Below are 13,699 nucleotides of genomic sequence, written 5' to 3'. Positions count from 1 at the left end.
TTTCCACTGTTTCCCCATCTATTTGCCATGAAGTGATGGGACCAGATGCCATGATCTTCGTTTTCTGAATGTTGAGCTTTAAGCCAACTTTATCACTCTCCACTTTCACTTTCACCAAGAGGCTTTTGAGTTCCTCTTCACGTTTTGCCATAAGGGTGGTGTCATCTGCATATCTGAGGTTATTGATTTCTCCAGGCAATCTTAATTCCAGCTTGGGCTTCCTCCAGTCCAGCGTTTCTCATGATGTACTCTGCATATAAGTTAAATAAACAGGGTGACAATATACAGCCTTGACGAACTCCTTTTCCTATTTGGAACCAGTCTGTTGTTCCATGTCCAGTTCTAACTGTTGCTTCCTGACCTGCGTACAAATTTCTCAAGAGGCAGATCAGGTGTTCTGGTATTCCCATCTCCTTCAGAATTTCCCACAGTTTCTTGTGATCCACACAGTCAAAGGCTTTGGCATAGTCAATAAAGCAGAAATAGATGTTTTTCTGGAACTCTCTTGCTTTTTCTATGATCCAGCGGATGTTGGCAATTTGATCTCTGGTTCCTCTGCCTTTTCTAAAACCAGCTTGAACATAGGAAGTTCACGGTTCACATATTGCTGAAGCCTGGCTTGGAGAATTTTGAGCATTATTTTACTAGCGTGTGAGATGAGTGCAATTGTGTGGTAGTTTGAGCATTCTTTGGCATTGCTTTTCTTTGGGATTGGAATGAAAACTGACCTTTTCCAGTCCTGTGGCCACTGCTGAGTTTTCCAGATTTGCTGGCATACTGAGTGCAGCACTTTCACAGCATCATCTTTCAGGATTTGGAATAGCTCAACTGGAATTCCATCACCTCCACTAGCTTTGTTCGTAGTGATGCTTTCTACGGCCCACTTGACTTCACATTCCAGGATGTCTGGCTCTAGGTCAGTGATCACACCATCATGATTATCTGGGTCGTGAAGATCTTTTTTGTACAGTTCTTCTGTGTATTCTTGCCATCTCTTCTTAATATCTTCTGCTTCTGTTAGGTCCATACCATTTCTGTCCTTTATCGAGCCCATCTTTGCATGAAATGTTCCCTTGGTATCTCTGATTTTCTTGAAGAGATCCCTAGTCTTTCCCATTCTGTTGTTTTCCTCTATTTCTTTGCATTGATCGCTGAAGAAGGCTTTCTTATCTCTTCTTGCTATTCTTTGGAACTCTGCATTCAGATGTTTATATCTTTCCTTTTCTCCTTTGCTTTTCACTTCTCTTCTTTTCACAGCTATTTGTAAGGCCTCCCCAGACAGCCATTTTGCTTTTTTGCATTTCTTTTCCATGGGGATGGTCTTGATCCCTGTCTCCTATACAATGTCACAAACCTCGTTCCATAGCTCATCAGGCACTCTATCTATCCGATCTAGGCCCTTAAATCTATTTCTCACTTCCACTGTATAATCATAAGGGATTTGATTTAGGTCATACCTGAATGGTCTAGTGGTTTTCCCTACTTTCTTCAATTTCAGTCTGAATTTGGCAATAAGGAGTTCATGGTCTGAGCCACAGTCAGCTCCTGGTCTTGTTTTTGCTGACTATATAGAGCGTCTCCATCTTTGGCTGCAAAGAATATAATCAGTCTGATTTTGGTGTTGACCATCTGGTGATGTCCATGAATAGAGTCTTCTCTTGTGTTGTTGGAAGAGGGTGTTTGTTATGACCAGTGCATTTTCTTGACAAAACTCTATTAGTCTTTGCCCTGCTTCATTCCGTATTCCAAGGCCAAATTTGCCTGTTACTCCAGGTGTTTCTTGACTTCCTACTTTTGCTTTCCAGTCCCCTATAATGAAAAGGACATCTTTTTTGGGTGTTAGTTCGAAAAGGTCTTGTAGGTCTTCATAGAACCATTCAACTTCAGCTTCTTCAGTGTTACTGGTTCGGGCATAGACTTGGATTACTGTGATAATGAATGGTTTGCCTTGGAAATGAACAGAGATCAGATACCTCTAAATAGAAGAGGTCTAAATACTGTCAACAGTACTTAAACACCATAATTTAGCTTACCATACAGCTTATCATAATTCAGATATAATAAAACTTCTCTTTAGATATTAAATTATTTTTGTCTGTTTTGTTGATAATGTTTAATGTTATAAATGTCATCAGGCTTAGACAAGAATTACACACAATTATGCAACTTTCCTCTTGAGAGAACATAATCAGTTTGGTAAGTTTGGTGTTAATATATATGTAGACCAATTTATTATTTATTTCAGTTTTGCTTCAAAAACTAAACTTCAATCATTTGGGCCAATTGAGTGGAAAAAGTGATATTACTGTTGGGCACATATTCGTTGGCCTAAGGTGACTTCCTGAGGCTTGCCTGTTGGCGCATTCATTTAATTATGGATGACAATGAGAACGTGGTTTGGTAGCAAGACCGCTGGATTCAGTCAGGATTCCTGAGTGGTGGGTCAGGCTTACCCACCAACCAGTCAGGTACCCCTATATAATAATACATTTCACCATATAAGCTGTTTCCTTTGTCAACAGACAACAATGAATTGGATCATTTTCAGGTTCCCTTCAAGCTCTACAAAAACATGATACGGATTTATTTTGCATATCAAAGATTCATTGAGATTTCCAAGGTTTCAGAGGAGAAATATTCACAGTATAGCAAATGACTCAAATTATTGTTTTTAAATAGTTTAAAACTTTATTCAGTCACCAAGTGCCAGGTGTTATTTTAGGCACTTGGAATATGTTGCTTGATTTTTTTAAACCTCAAAATAATCCTATGATGAAAATGCTATTACCTCCAGTGTACATATAACTAAAAACAAAAACAATAAAACAAAAAACAGGGGCTTAAAAATGTTAAAGTAACTTGCCCACAATCACTGACTTATTAAGTATGAAAATCAACAACAAAAAGGTTCATCTGACTAAAGCCTTTTCTGTGGGTGAAAATGGTCTCTGAAAGTGCTTGAAAGCAGCTTTTGTCCTAAAGAGAAGACAAACATCCTTCCTTACAAATTCCTTTATTTTCTTGCATAGCAAACTCCTTTAGTTAATGTCAATTTCAACTTTGCTTAAAAGGATGGTAACACATTTGGAAGTGGTGAAGCCTGGGTCAATAATACTTGACTATAACTCTGCAAACTTATTAAGGCATAAAGCTGAATTTGTTTATCAAACTTAGCATCTTGCATAACCTGCCAAGCTTTCCTGTCTTTGCTTGAGCTATTCCCTAGGATGTTCACCCCCGTTTTCTACTAGCCAGCTCTTTTTATTCCTATACATAAAGCCCTGTTGAAATATCTCCAATCCATAAGTCCTTAACACTCGCAGGAAGAATTAATTGTCCCACTCTCTGTGTTTCCTCCTGTGTTAGTGCATAGATCCCATTCCACTAGAGCTATCTGTTTTCTTGTCAGGTCTCCACTCCAAGTCAGGAGGTTCAAAGATGGGGCTACATATTCATCTATGTATCCCCTGTGGCCTTCACATAGTAGGCCCTCAGCAAATATTTATTTAACTCAGCTGAATAATTCTACTTCGCCCAACAATTCTGCAGTAAGATAATATAAGCATCCTCTTTGAGCTAATGTACTCAGAAACGCTACATACACGGGTTTCTATGACAACCAACCAGCTAGGAGAAAGCCAGCACTGTGATGCTTGCCATGATTTCCAAGCTCGCTGCCTGATTTTCATTAGGTCCCCTCTGGTTTCTCCAGTTCCTGTTCAGTGAGACCAGGATTCGCTTCCAAAACGAATTTGCATATTGTTATTATTCGGCGTCTGTTGCTGTGTGTCCTTGTGTTTGCGGTGGCTGGATTTCCTCCAGAGATGAATAATGAGGGCATTAACTCAGGTGTCTCCTGAGCCCAGCTCAGTCCTGAATGAGGCAGGGAACTCTGGGCCAGCTCTGTCCATGCTATTGACAGCGGCCAGCAGTGGAGCCTGCAGTACAGTTCAATGGAAATGCAAATGGGTGCCAAGGTTTGTGCTCATATCTGCGTCAAAAGTGGTACAAAGGGACCATGTTGCACTGGGGCGTTTCTTGGCCTAGGCAAGGTAACCTCTCTCTGTGCGACATTGTCAGTGGCTAGAGTGGATGCAGGGGGATATCTTATTCCACTTTTGACAACATTCTTCTCCTTTGCAGTTTTCAAAAGCATGTATTTGTTTAGCATGATTTAGAAATGGCAGTAAGTAGATGATTTTTCTTCCCTTTTTCCCAGCTCTCCTGCCCAAATCTGCTCTTTGTTATAAATTATCAAAATTATCATTTACTGCCACAGGAAACTCACAAGTTACTTGGAGATTTTGCTCGAGGGGAAAGTGACTCGGAGTCAGGAGACCTGGGATGAAGGTCTATAGCCACCCTTCCTGGGGTGAATGTGATTAAATCACTTTACCTCCCTGATTGCTCCTATCCCTCCCTGTCATTTGTGTATTATTTCACAGTTTACCAAGCCTCATACAAGCACCTTCATTATAAATATCAAATTCCACTGCAAATTGTAAAGCACTAAATGGATTAGCTGAGGACTATTTAATTAATAATATAGCAATTAATTAATATTAATTGCTGAGGACTTGTGATTTAAACTACAAAGAGATTATTGCAGGAAACTGGCCCTTTTTGTATAGTGTTACAAGAGGCCTTGCAGGTTGGCTCAGATAAGCTTTTATTAACAAATGCTAACTGCTAATGGGCTTAGTGTCGTCATTTCAAAGAAGTCCTTTGCAAAATTGCCATCAAGTCTGAAATTCCCATGCTACTGTTTGGAGTAAAGGGAGGCATTCAGGGATTTTTAAGTTGTAGGATCTGAATATTTAAATTCTATGAATAATTTTAAAGTTAATATTAAGAAAATGACAAATAGAAAAAATTAAAATACCTAATTTTGGAAAAGGAGAGCTTTATAATAAAAAAAAGAGGAGACTTTTAAGACAAAAACCCAGAAACCATAAAGAAAAAGAAACATACTTAAATAGACACATTTTTTAAATCTAGCAGAAGTCAAGGTCAAGATAAAGAAGTTTAAAAAACAGAACTTTTTCACATATATAATGGATATAAAAAAGAAAGTAAATAAAAGTGCAAATCTCTTTTAGACAAAGGAAAGTGTGTCTAATCTCACTAGTAATCAGGGAAGTGTAAATTAAAACATCAATGAGACAGAATTTTCAAAAATGTATTAGATGGAAAATTTTAAATACCAAGGTATAACACTTAATGCTGGTCAGGATCTGGGAAAATAGATATTCTCATATGTTGCCAGTAAGAGACTGAATTATTCCATTTAGGGAAAATAATACTACAGTATTTATTAACGTACAAAATATACATATCTTGTTTTGCTGAAAAAAGAGACACAAACACTAATATGTAAGGATACACTATATCGTTCAGTCGCTCAGTTGTGTCCGACTCTTTTCGACCCCATGAATCGTAGCACGCCAGGCCTCCCTGTCCATCACCAACTCCCGGAGTTCACTCAGACTCACGTCCATTGAGTCAGTGATGCCATCCAGCCATCTCATCCTCTGTCGTCCCCTTCTCCTCTTGCCCCCAATCCCTCCCAGCATCAGAGTCTTTTCCAATGAGTCAACTCTTCGCATGAGGTGGCCAAAGTACTGGAGTTTCAGCTTTAGCATCGTTCCTTCCAAAGAAATCCCAGGGCTGATCTCCTTTAGAATAGACTGGTTGGATCTCCTTGCAGTCCAAGGGACTCTCAAGAGTCTTCTCCAACACCATAGTTCAAAAGCATCAATTCTTCAGAACTCAGCTTTCTTCACAGTCCAACTCTCACATCCATACATGACCACTGGAAAAACCATAGCCTTGACTAGACAGACCTTTGTTGGAAAAGTAAAGTCTCTGCTTTTTAGTATGCAACCTAGGTTGGTCATAACTTTTCTTCCAAGGAATAAGTGTCTTTTAATTTCATGGCTGCAGTTACCATCTGCAGTAATTTTGGAGCCCAAGAAAATAAAGTCTGACACTGTTTCTATTGTTTCCCCATCTATTTGCCATGAAGTGATGGGACCAGATGCCATGATCTTCGTTTTCTGAATGTTGAGCTTTAAGCCAACTTTTTCACTCTCCTCTTTCACTTTCATCAAGAGGCTTTTTAGTTCCTCTTCACTTTCTGCCATAAGGGTGGTGTCATCTGCATATCTGAGGTTATTGATATTTCTCCCAGCAATCTTGACTCCAGCTTCTTCCAGCCCAGCATTTCTCATGATGTACTCTGCATATCAGTTAAATAAGCAGGGTGACAATATACAGCTTTGACATACTCCTTTTTCTATTTGGAACCAGTCTGTTGTTCCATGTCCAGTTCTAACTGTTGCTTCCTGACCTGCATATAGGTTTCTCAAGAGGCAGGTCAGGTGGGCTGGTATTCCCATCTCTTTCAGGATTTTCCACAGTTTATTGTGATCCACACAGTCAAAGGCTTTGGCATAGGCAATAAAGCAGAAATAGATGTTTTTCTGGAACTCTTTCACTTTTTCGATGATCCAGTGGATGTTGTCGTTAGTTTTAATTCAATATATGTGTTGTAGAGAAGAAACCCCTTATTTTCCATAAAGAGGAAAACAGTTGAATAAATGATGGTAAGCCATGGAATATCACATCATTATTTTTAGACATAATTTAGAATTATTTGTTATAGTGGATGGCCACTATATAAATTGTAAAGTGAAAAACACCAGTTCCAGTTTAATTCATATAGGGCAATTCTGTTTTGATTAAAAACAAATTAAGAAATTCATCTAGGAACTTGTCTGGTGGTACAGTGGATAAGAATCTGCTTGCCAATGCAGGGGACATCAGCTCGACCCCTGGTCCAGAAAGATTGCACATGCCTTGGAGGAACTAAGTCCATGTGCCACAACTACTGAGTCCAAGTGCCTACAGCCTTTGCTCTGCAACGGGAGAAGCCACCACATTGAGCAGTCCATGCATTGCAAGGAAGAGTAGCGCCTGTTCCCAGCAACTAGAGAAAGTCAAGCGACTGAACTGAACTGAACAGAAACTTGTCAGGCTGGTTTCAGCAGAAGTTGAGAGTTTATGAAGATGCAGAGATGTCATGAACCTAAGGTGGGAAGCACAGCCAAGTCTCCCAAGGGAGTTTCCAGACTAGGTGCAGAGAAACGCTGTGAGAAACAGGTTACTCTGACTCTGTTGGACTGATTATTGCTTACCTCTATGTCTCACTGTGTATTTTGTTCACTCTTTTCCCTACTTTTTCTGAGGAAGTGTGTGTGTGTGTGTGTGTGTGTGTTTCTCTGCTTGTCCATGTGCAGGGATAGAGGGTGGCCACCCTGCTCCTAACTATACATCATAGATCACTTTCCTAACAGAATATTGCCAGCAGCTTCAAGCTTTTATTCCAGGATTCCAAGCAGAAGGATTCCAGTCAGCTTCCACCAGATCAGATGCCCCCTTTCCAACTAGTTGTGCCACTGGAGGGAGAAAGCCACATGGAACAAACCAACTGTGGGCTGCCGGAGCTCTAGGTACACCTAGTTTTCAGAAAAAAAGGAGTGAGGGTGCAGCATTTTCTCCAAAATATGTTTGCTTCATTGCATATTTGCCATAGAATAGGAGGCTGGGAGGAGGAACCCAAGTTCCTCAGCTCAGCCCCCTGGTGAAGTCCATCTACGCTTTACGTCCTTGGGTTCCATGAGCTCAGTTCAATTCATTTCAGTTGCTCAGTTATGTCTGACTCTTTGCAACCCCATGGACTGCAGCACACCAGGCTTCCCTGTCCATCAGCAACTCCCAGAGTTTCCTCAAAGTCATGTCCATCAAGTCAGTGATGCCATCCAACCATCTCATCCTCTGTTGTCCCCTTCTCCTCCTGCCTTCAATCTTTCCCAGCATCAGAGTCTTTTCAAATGAATCAGTTCTTTGCATCAGGTGGCCAAAGTATTGGAATTTCAGCTTCAGCATCAGTCCTTCCAATGAATATTCAGGATTGATTTCCTTTAGGATGGACTAGTTGGATCTCCTTACAGTCCAAGGGACTCACAGAGTCTTCTCCAACACCACAGTTCAAAGGCATCAATTCTTTGGCGCTCAACTTTCTCTTTGGTCCAATTCTCACATCCATACACGACTACTGGAAAAACCATAGCTTTGACTAGATGGACCTTTGTTGGCAAAGTCATGTCTCTGCTTTTTAATATGCAGATATTAAATCTGTCTAGGTGGGTCATAATTTTCCTTCCAAGGAGTAAGTGTCTTTTAATTTCATGGCTGCAGTCACCATCTGCAGTAATTTTGGACCCCAAGAAAATAAAGTCTGCCACTGTTTCCATTGTTTCCCCATCTATTTGCCATGAGCTACTGGTGTGTATTTATAATATTTACTCCTTTTGTGATGAAGGGAATTAAAATGGTCTTCTATTATTTGTCCACTCCTGACAGAGTAGTTTATGTGATTAATCAGTCTAAAACTAATAGGGTCCTATAGAAATTTACTCCAGTCTACAACACATGCCCCCACATTCCCCGTGGCCAGCCAATTTCTTAATAAATGTTTAAAGTTTTCAAGGGCTCTTGTTCGTGCCTTGCTGGTAGCCCTGGCAAAATGATAGAATCCTAAAAAGGTGGGACCTAAAAAAACAGTTTAACCTCCACTATCTATAGCTGAGGAAAGTGAGTCCAGAGAGGAGAAAGAGTTCCCAGAGTCACAGTGGATGGATCAGTAGTGGTTAGAAGCTCATCCCGGGGTTTTCCTGCACTGCTTCCTTGTTCAAGTTAGAACTCCTGTCTTCCCTCTCTAGGCTGCCTCCCATCTTTCCATAGTCTAGCTTCTCCACTCCAAGAATAAGGGTACAAACAGTAACAACTATATCAGTGGTAACAAAAAGTAACATTTGATGAGTGCCTGCTATGGACTAGGAGCACATGTTATTTCAAATGCATTGTTTCATTTAATTTTCTCTACTATATACATGATCACTGACTTGATGGACATAAGTTTGAGCAAGTTCCAGGAGTTGGTGATGGACAGGGAAGCCTGTGTGCTGCAGTCCATGGGGTCGCAGAGTTGGACATGACTTAGCAACTGAACTGAACTGAACTATAACAGTGAACACACACACACATCTCACAGAAAAGCAGACCGACTACTAAAGTGTCCAGTAACAAATTGTGTCAAGTAATACAAATAGGATTAGTATGTGTGGGGAGGGAGGATTTTAACTTGAAAAGATCTCCCTGCCAAAGTCCTCAGATCTTTCTGTATTTTTCCTAGAACCCTGAGATGGTCAGTGATGATATACTCAGGTATATGTTGAGTATGTGTCTTCCCAACAGAAGGAAGCACATGGAAGAGGAACTGCATTCACTGATGTTTGACATCGGCCAGAAAGCACATGAGTGGCTTGCAGGTATCAAATTATCCATTCTATTAAAACAAAGATTTCTCAAAACCCAGGAGCTAGAAATCTGATTTGGGGCTTCACATTACATGCCTCTATCAAATGACAAAAGTAAAACAACTATAATTTGTTTCCTACTGTGGCTGAACACAATCTGGCAGATCGTTTATTGTCCTGGTGTCTATTTTCCTACTTTTGTTCACATGCTGAGAGTTCACCAGAAGGACAGTCACTCTTCCCCTAGACTTGGCAGCCAGACACAAAGAAATTGTCACCATGAAAGGCAGGTTACTTACTGATCATTATTAATATTTGTGTGGCTTTTGTGATTCTAAATTAGTTCATGAAGAAACACACTAGGCCACTCATTTTTAAAAAAGCAAAAACAAACAAAAAACCATAAACAAAAGAAACCCCTCTAGTCTTCACTCTCTAGCTCAAAGTGTCTCCATTCATTTAACTTTTCATTTTTAAGTCCTGCTTTCTAACTCTTTAAATATATTGCCTTTCTTTCATTTCTCATCAAACACTTCATAACTCAAAATTTGTAGAATCCAAAACCTGATAAAAAGCCAATCTTAGACCTCATATTTGCTGAGTGACTGAAACAGAGTAAGAATAAAAATCTCCTTCGATTGGACTTGTTTAAAGCCTCCAGGTCTGCTTTACTGACATGTGCCCAGACTCCTGACAGCTAGAAGGCATCTCTCCTCTCACTCGTAGGTCTGACTTTTCTTCCCCAGCAATGTGCTACTTTGGAAAGGATCTTCTGCTAAAGAAATACCACACATGTAATAGAATTTCATTTATAGGGAACCAGAAGCCCTGATTCTGTCACAAAATCACTTTATGACACGAACCAACCCCCTGTATCTTAGCTTCCTCTTTTCCAGAAGATGGATGAAGTTTGAGACCAGGTGATTTTAAAAGTTCGACAGAGTTGACAGATACAAGTATCACTGTTTCCCCTGTCTAAAAAGTCAATTTCACAATCAAGTTTCCAAAAATATACAACAAATACATTGAGACACACTTAGAAGTTGCCTCATAATTTAGCCTGATGAATCTTGAGCAAAGTAGCAGAACATTTTCTAGAAAGGTGTAGTGGGAAACAGAAACTTAGAGGGGCTGTGGATTTATAAGTAATATTCAGCTAGATTCCACTTCAGAAAGCATTAGTCACTCAGCCTTGTCTGACTCTTTGTGATCCCAGGGACTGTAGCCCACCAGGCTCTTCTGTCCGTGGAATTCTTCAGGCAAGAATACTGGAGTGGTTAGCCATTCCCTTCTCCAGGGCGTCTTCTTGACCCAGCTATTGAACCCAAGTCTCAATTCATTGCAGATGAATTCTTTACTGTCTGAACCACCAGGGAAGCCATCCACTTCAGAATACGCTATTATATCATTTATAAGACTGATTTTCTTTAAAAGGAAGATTTTAATTGGCTATAAGATGAACAACGATGGAAGATGACAGATAGGTACTATACTGTCATCATCAATCCATCATTTTTCTATCAGACTCAGACACAGCGTTAGAGCCCTTCTAAACTTAGTTACTCAATGCAGCCTTCAGTCAATAATCAGAGTTGGCAAAGATGTTTAAATCTATCTGACATTCCTGAAACCCGCCTTCTGAGATCCAAGATTTAGTAAGCCCTTGCTTTTTGCTTTGTTATGACTTATGTTTAACGAAGCAACTCTTTGCTCTCAGTGGAACCGTATGTTTGGCTTCTCGTGCAGCCTGAGGCTAAATAGAATCCAACTATGATTTCTGTTCTTACCTGTCGCAAATCATACACACTTAAGACAATGGAGAGAACAGACAAGATGATGATGGCCACTGAGTATTCGATGTAACCTTGAGACAGCCACAAAGTGAGGGTAAAGGCTTGAAACACGTAGAATGGATTTAAAACCTGCAGGTACGAAAAGAGATTCTGGGTCACCTGCATGAACCTTAGTGGCAGTCTAGATGATGTCATTTCTTTATAGGATTTTTTTCTTTCCTTTTTGCAACATACAACAATAGAATTCACTTAGAGCTCCATTAATTTCAGTAGAGGCGATGTCAAGCTCATAGAATGTGGTATGGTAGAAGCGAATTTATTTTAGGCGTTCAGAACCATGCTCACAAATTGATCCTTCTTATTTATTTTGAACTTTCAAAAATATTTGACCAATAACAAAATCTAATAGTTTACCTTTTAAAACAGATGTACCCACATTGGAGGAGAAACATGATTCAGACTCTTTTAAGAACAAACTTCAATTTTGAACTGTGTATTGCAAGTTTCTTTTTCACGTAATCACATGCTTGATGTAGTGAAGTTGTGCAATGAAAATGAAGGATTTCACTTTTATCCAAATAATTCATTTAAAAATAATACTCTCATGTCACAGGTCTTAGCAAGATCCTCTGAGAGCATGGACCTTCTCTTAAACAAGGAGGGATAGTCTTACTCAGCAAAGAGAAAAGTCTTATTCAAAGTTGCAGTGAGAATTACGTGCAGAATGTATCACCAGTTCCAAGCAGGTATTTTTGGTCTCTTAATACTATCTTGGGCTTTTTTGTTCCCTCAATTGTCCCCATTTAAGTTCTGCTGACTTTACTATTAATAATAATAGCAGAGAGGGCAAACCCCAGGGAGCTAGAGAAGGTCACATGACCTACACACTTAGCTTGAATTAAACACCCCTTCTGAGCAGGGCAAAGATTTTTCTTTTTCTTGGTAAAGTGCTCTTTATAATTATTATGAATTAGATGAAATATTACTTAAAATCAGTGCTGTTCTTTCTTACCTCTATCTTCTATAATTTTCTAATATATTAAATAAATTTCTACCTTAATCCTAAAAATAAACCGACATCTGGTTCATAAGTTAATAGGATATAACTTAAAAGTTTCTGAAACCCTTGGCCGTATTTCATCAGTTAAGAAAGCTTGTGTTCCTTAACTTTTTTATTATTTCCATTGCAACATGCTTTTCTTACAAATTATAGCTCTTCTGTCTGTTTGGCATGAAATGCTTTAATTATAAATTATGCATTTCTAGTAATACGATTTTGAGTTTGTATAAACTCAGTAGAAAATTGGTGAAATACTTCTTGTAGAAGAAACAAAACCATCCTAATTAATTTAGTTCTCTTATTCAATATTCTTTTGAAATCAAATGTAAAGACATAGATTTTCTTGTTATTTTTCCTACTAAAGACCTAATAAGTAAGTGTCAGGAAATATTAGCATTCTTTTCAAAGTAGACTAAATAGACATTTGAAAGAGTCTTTGGTAATTTGAAAATGTACTTGAATAAGAAGTTTTAAAAGCAATCTGCTTTTTAATAGTAGGAAAGATTGTGCTTATGTGGAGGCATGGGTTACAGAGGAAACCTCAGTACCTTCCGATCAATTTTTCTGTGGACCGAAGACTGTTCTAAACAAAAAAGTCTAATAAAAAATTATATTTAAAAAATGGCCATGTAAAAACCAAAATGGCCATCTTTGTGTATTAGAAATAGACTGGAAACATGTAGCACTGAGCGGAGACAGATTGATCAGTCTGTTAGGTTTTACACAAAGACAGGAGATCAATGGCTAGGAGCTCAATTTTATGGGGAATAAGTATCCCACAAATGGCAGGAGATATAACCAGGCTTGCTAAAGATAACAACAATAGCCCCTGGACTTGTCCTGTCCCAGAGCAGAGGCTGAGAAAAGTCACAACCAGCCAGGGTTCACCAGCAGCAGAGGGTGGAATAGGAGAGACAAGTTTGTGGTTCAGCTGTGACTTTGGCCAAGCACCAAGCTGAGTCAGGGCCTGCATCCAACAGATCCATGATGGACAGAGCACAAACCTTCAATACAGGCTCCAGTTCTGAACCTGGGACCTGTGGTGACCAGTACGACCCAAAGAAGGAAAGTGAGCACAGAGTGAGGGATGCACGGAGGAAGGAAAGTCCTACCCAAGCTGAGCTTACTAAAATAAATAGATAAACTCCACAGCATCAGAGAAAACATCCTAAAACAAACAGAAACACTAAAAAAGGAAGAAGTCACTATCAAGAGAATGGATATAATAGAGTGATAGAATAATACAAAAAAAGATCAAATAATACTTTTTAAATCCTCAAAGAGATCATGAAATGATAACAATCCTTCCCCCTCCCCACTACAGCCATCATCAACAAAATGAAGAAAACAAAGAGGAGATTATGAAATGAAAATCTGTCCCTCACACTGGGAAGGAATTTTTTAAAGCAGATTTGAATTTAGAACAAGTGATTATTGAAAAGGACCAGTTATAAATCCTGGAATAA

General features: G+C 39.2%; 1 protein-coding gene across 3 annotated transcripts in view; it reads right to left on the bottom strand.

The window, feature by feature from the left end:
- Positions 1–13,699, bottom strand: part of ATP13A5 (ATPase 13A5) — a 123,948-nt gene that overhangs the window by 73,508 nt on the left and 36,741 nt on the right. For all 3 annotated transcript variants that reach the window (XM_025286391.3, XM_025286375.3, XM_025286382.3), the window contains exon 7: positions 11,168–11,302. In XM_025286391.3, the coding sequence (XP_025142176.3) occupies positions 11,168–11,302 (135 nt within the window). The remainder of the gene's footprint in view (positions 1–11,167; positions 11,303–13,699) is intronic.

The sequence above is a fragment of the Bubalus bubalis genome, chromosome 1 (genome assembly GCF_019923935.1).
Source record: "Bubalus bubalis isolate 160015118507 breed Murrah chromosome 1, NDDB_SH_1, whole genome shotgun sequence".
Taxonomy (NCBI): domain Eukaryota; kingdom Metazoa; phylum Chordata; class Mammalia; order Artiodactyla; family Bovidae; genus Bubalus; species Bubalus bubalis.
This window is presented reverse-complemented; position numbering and strand designations above follow the sequence as displayed.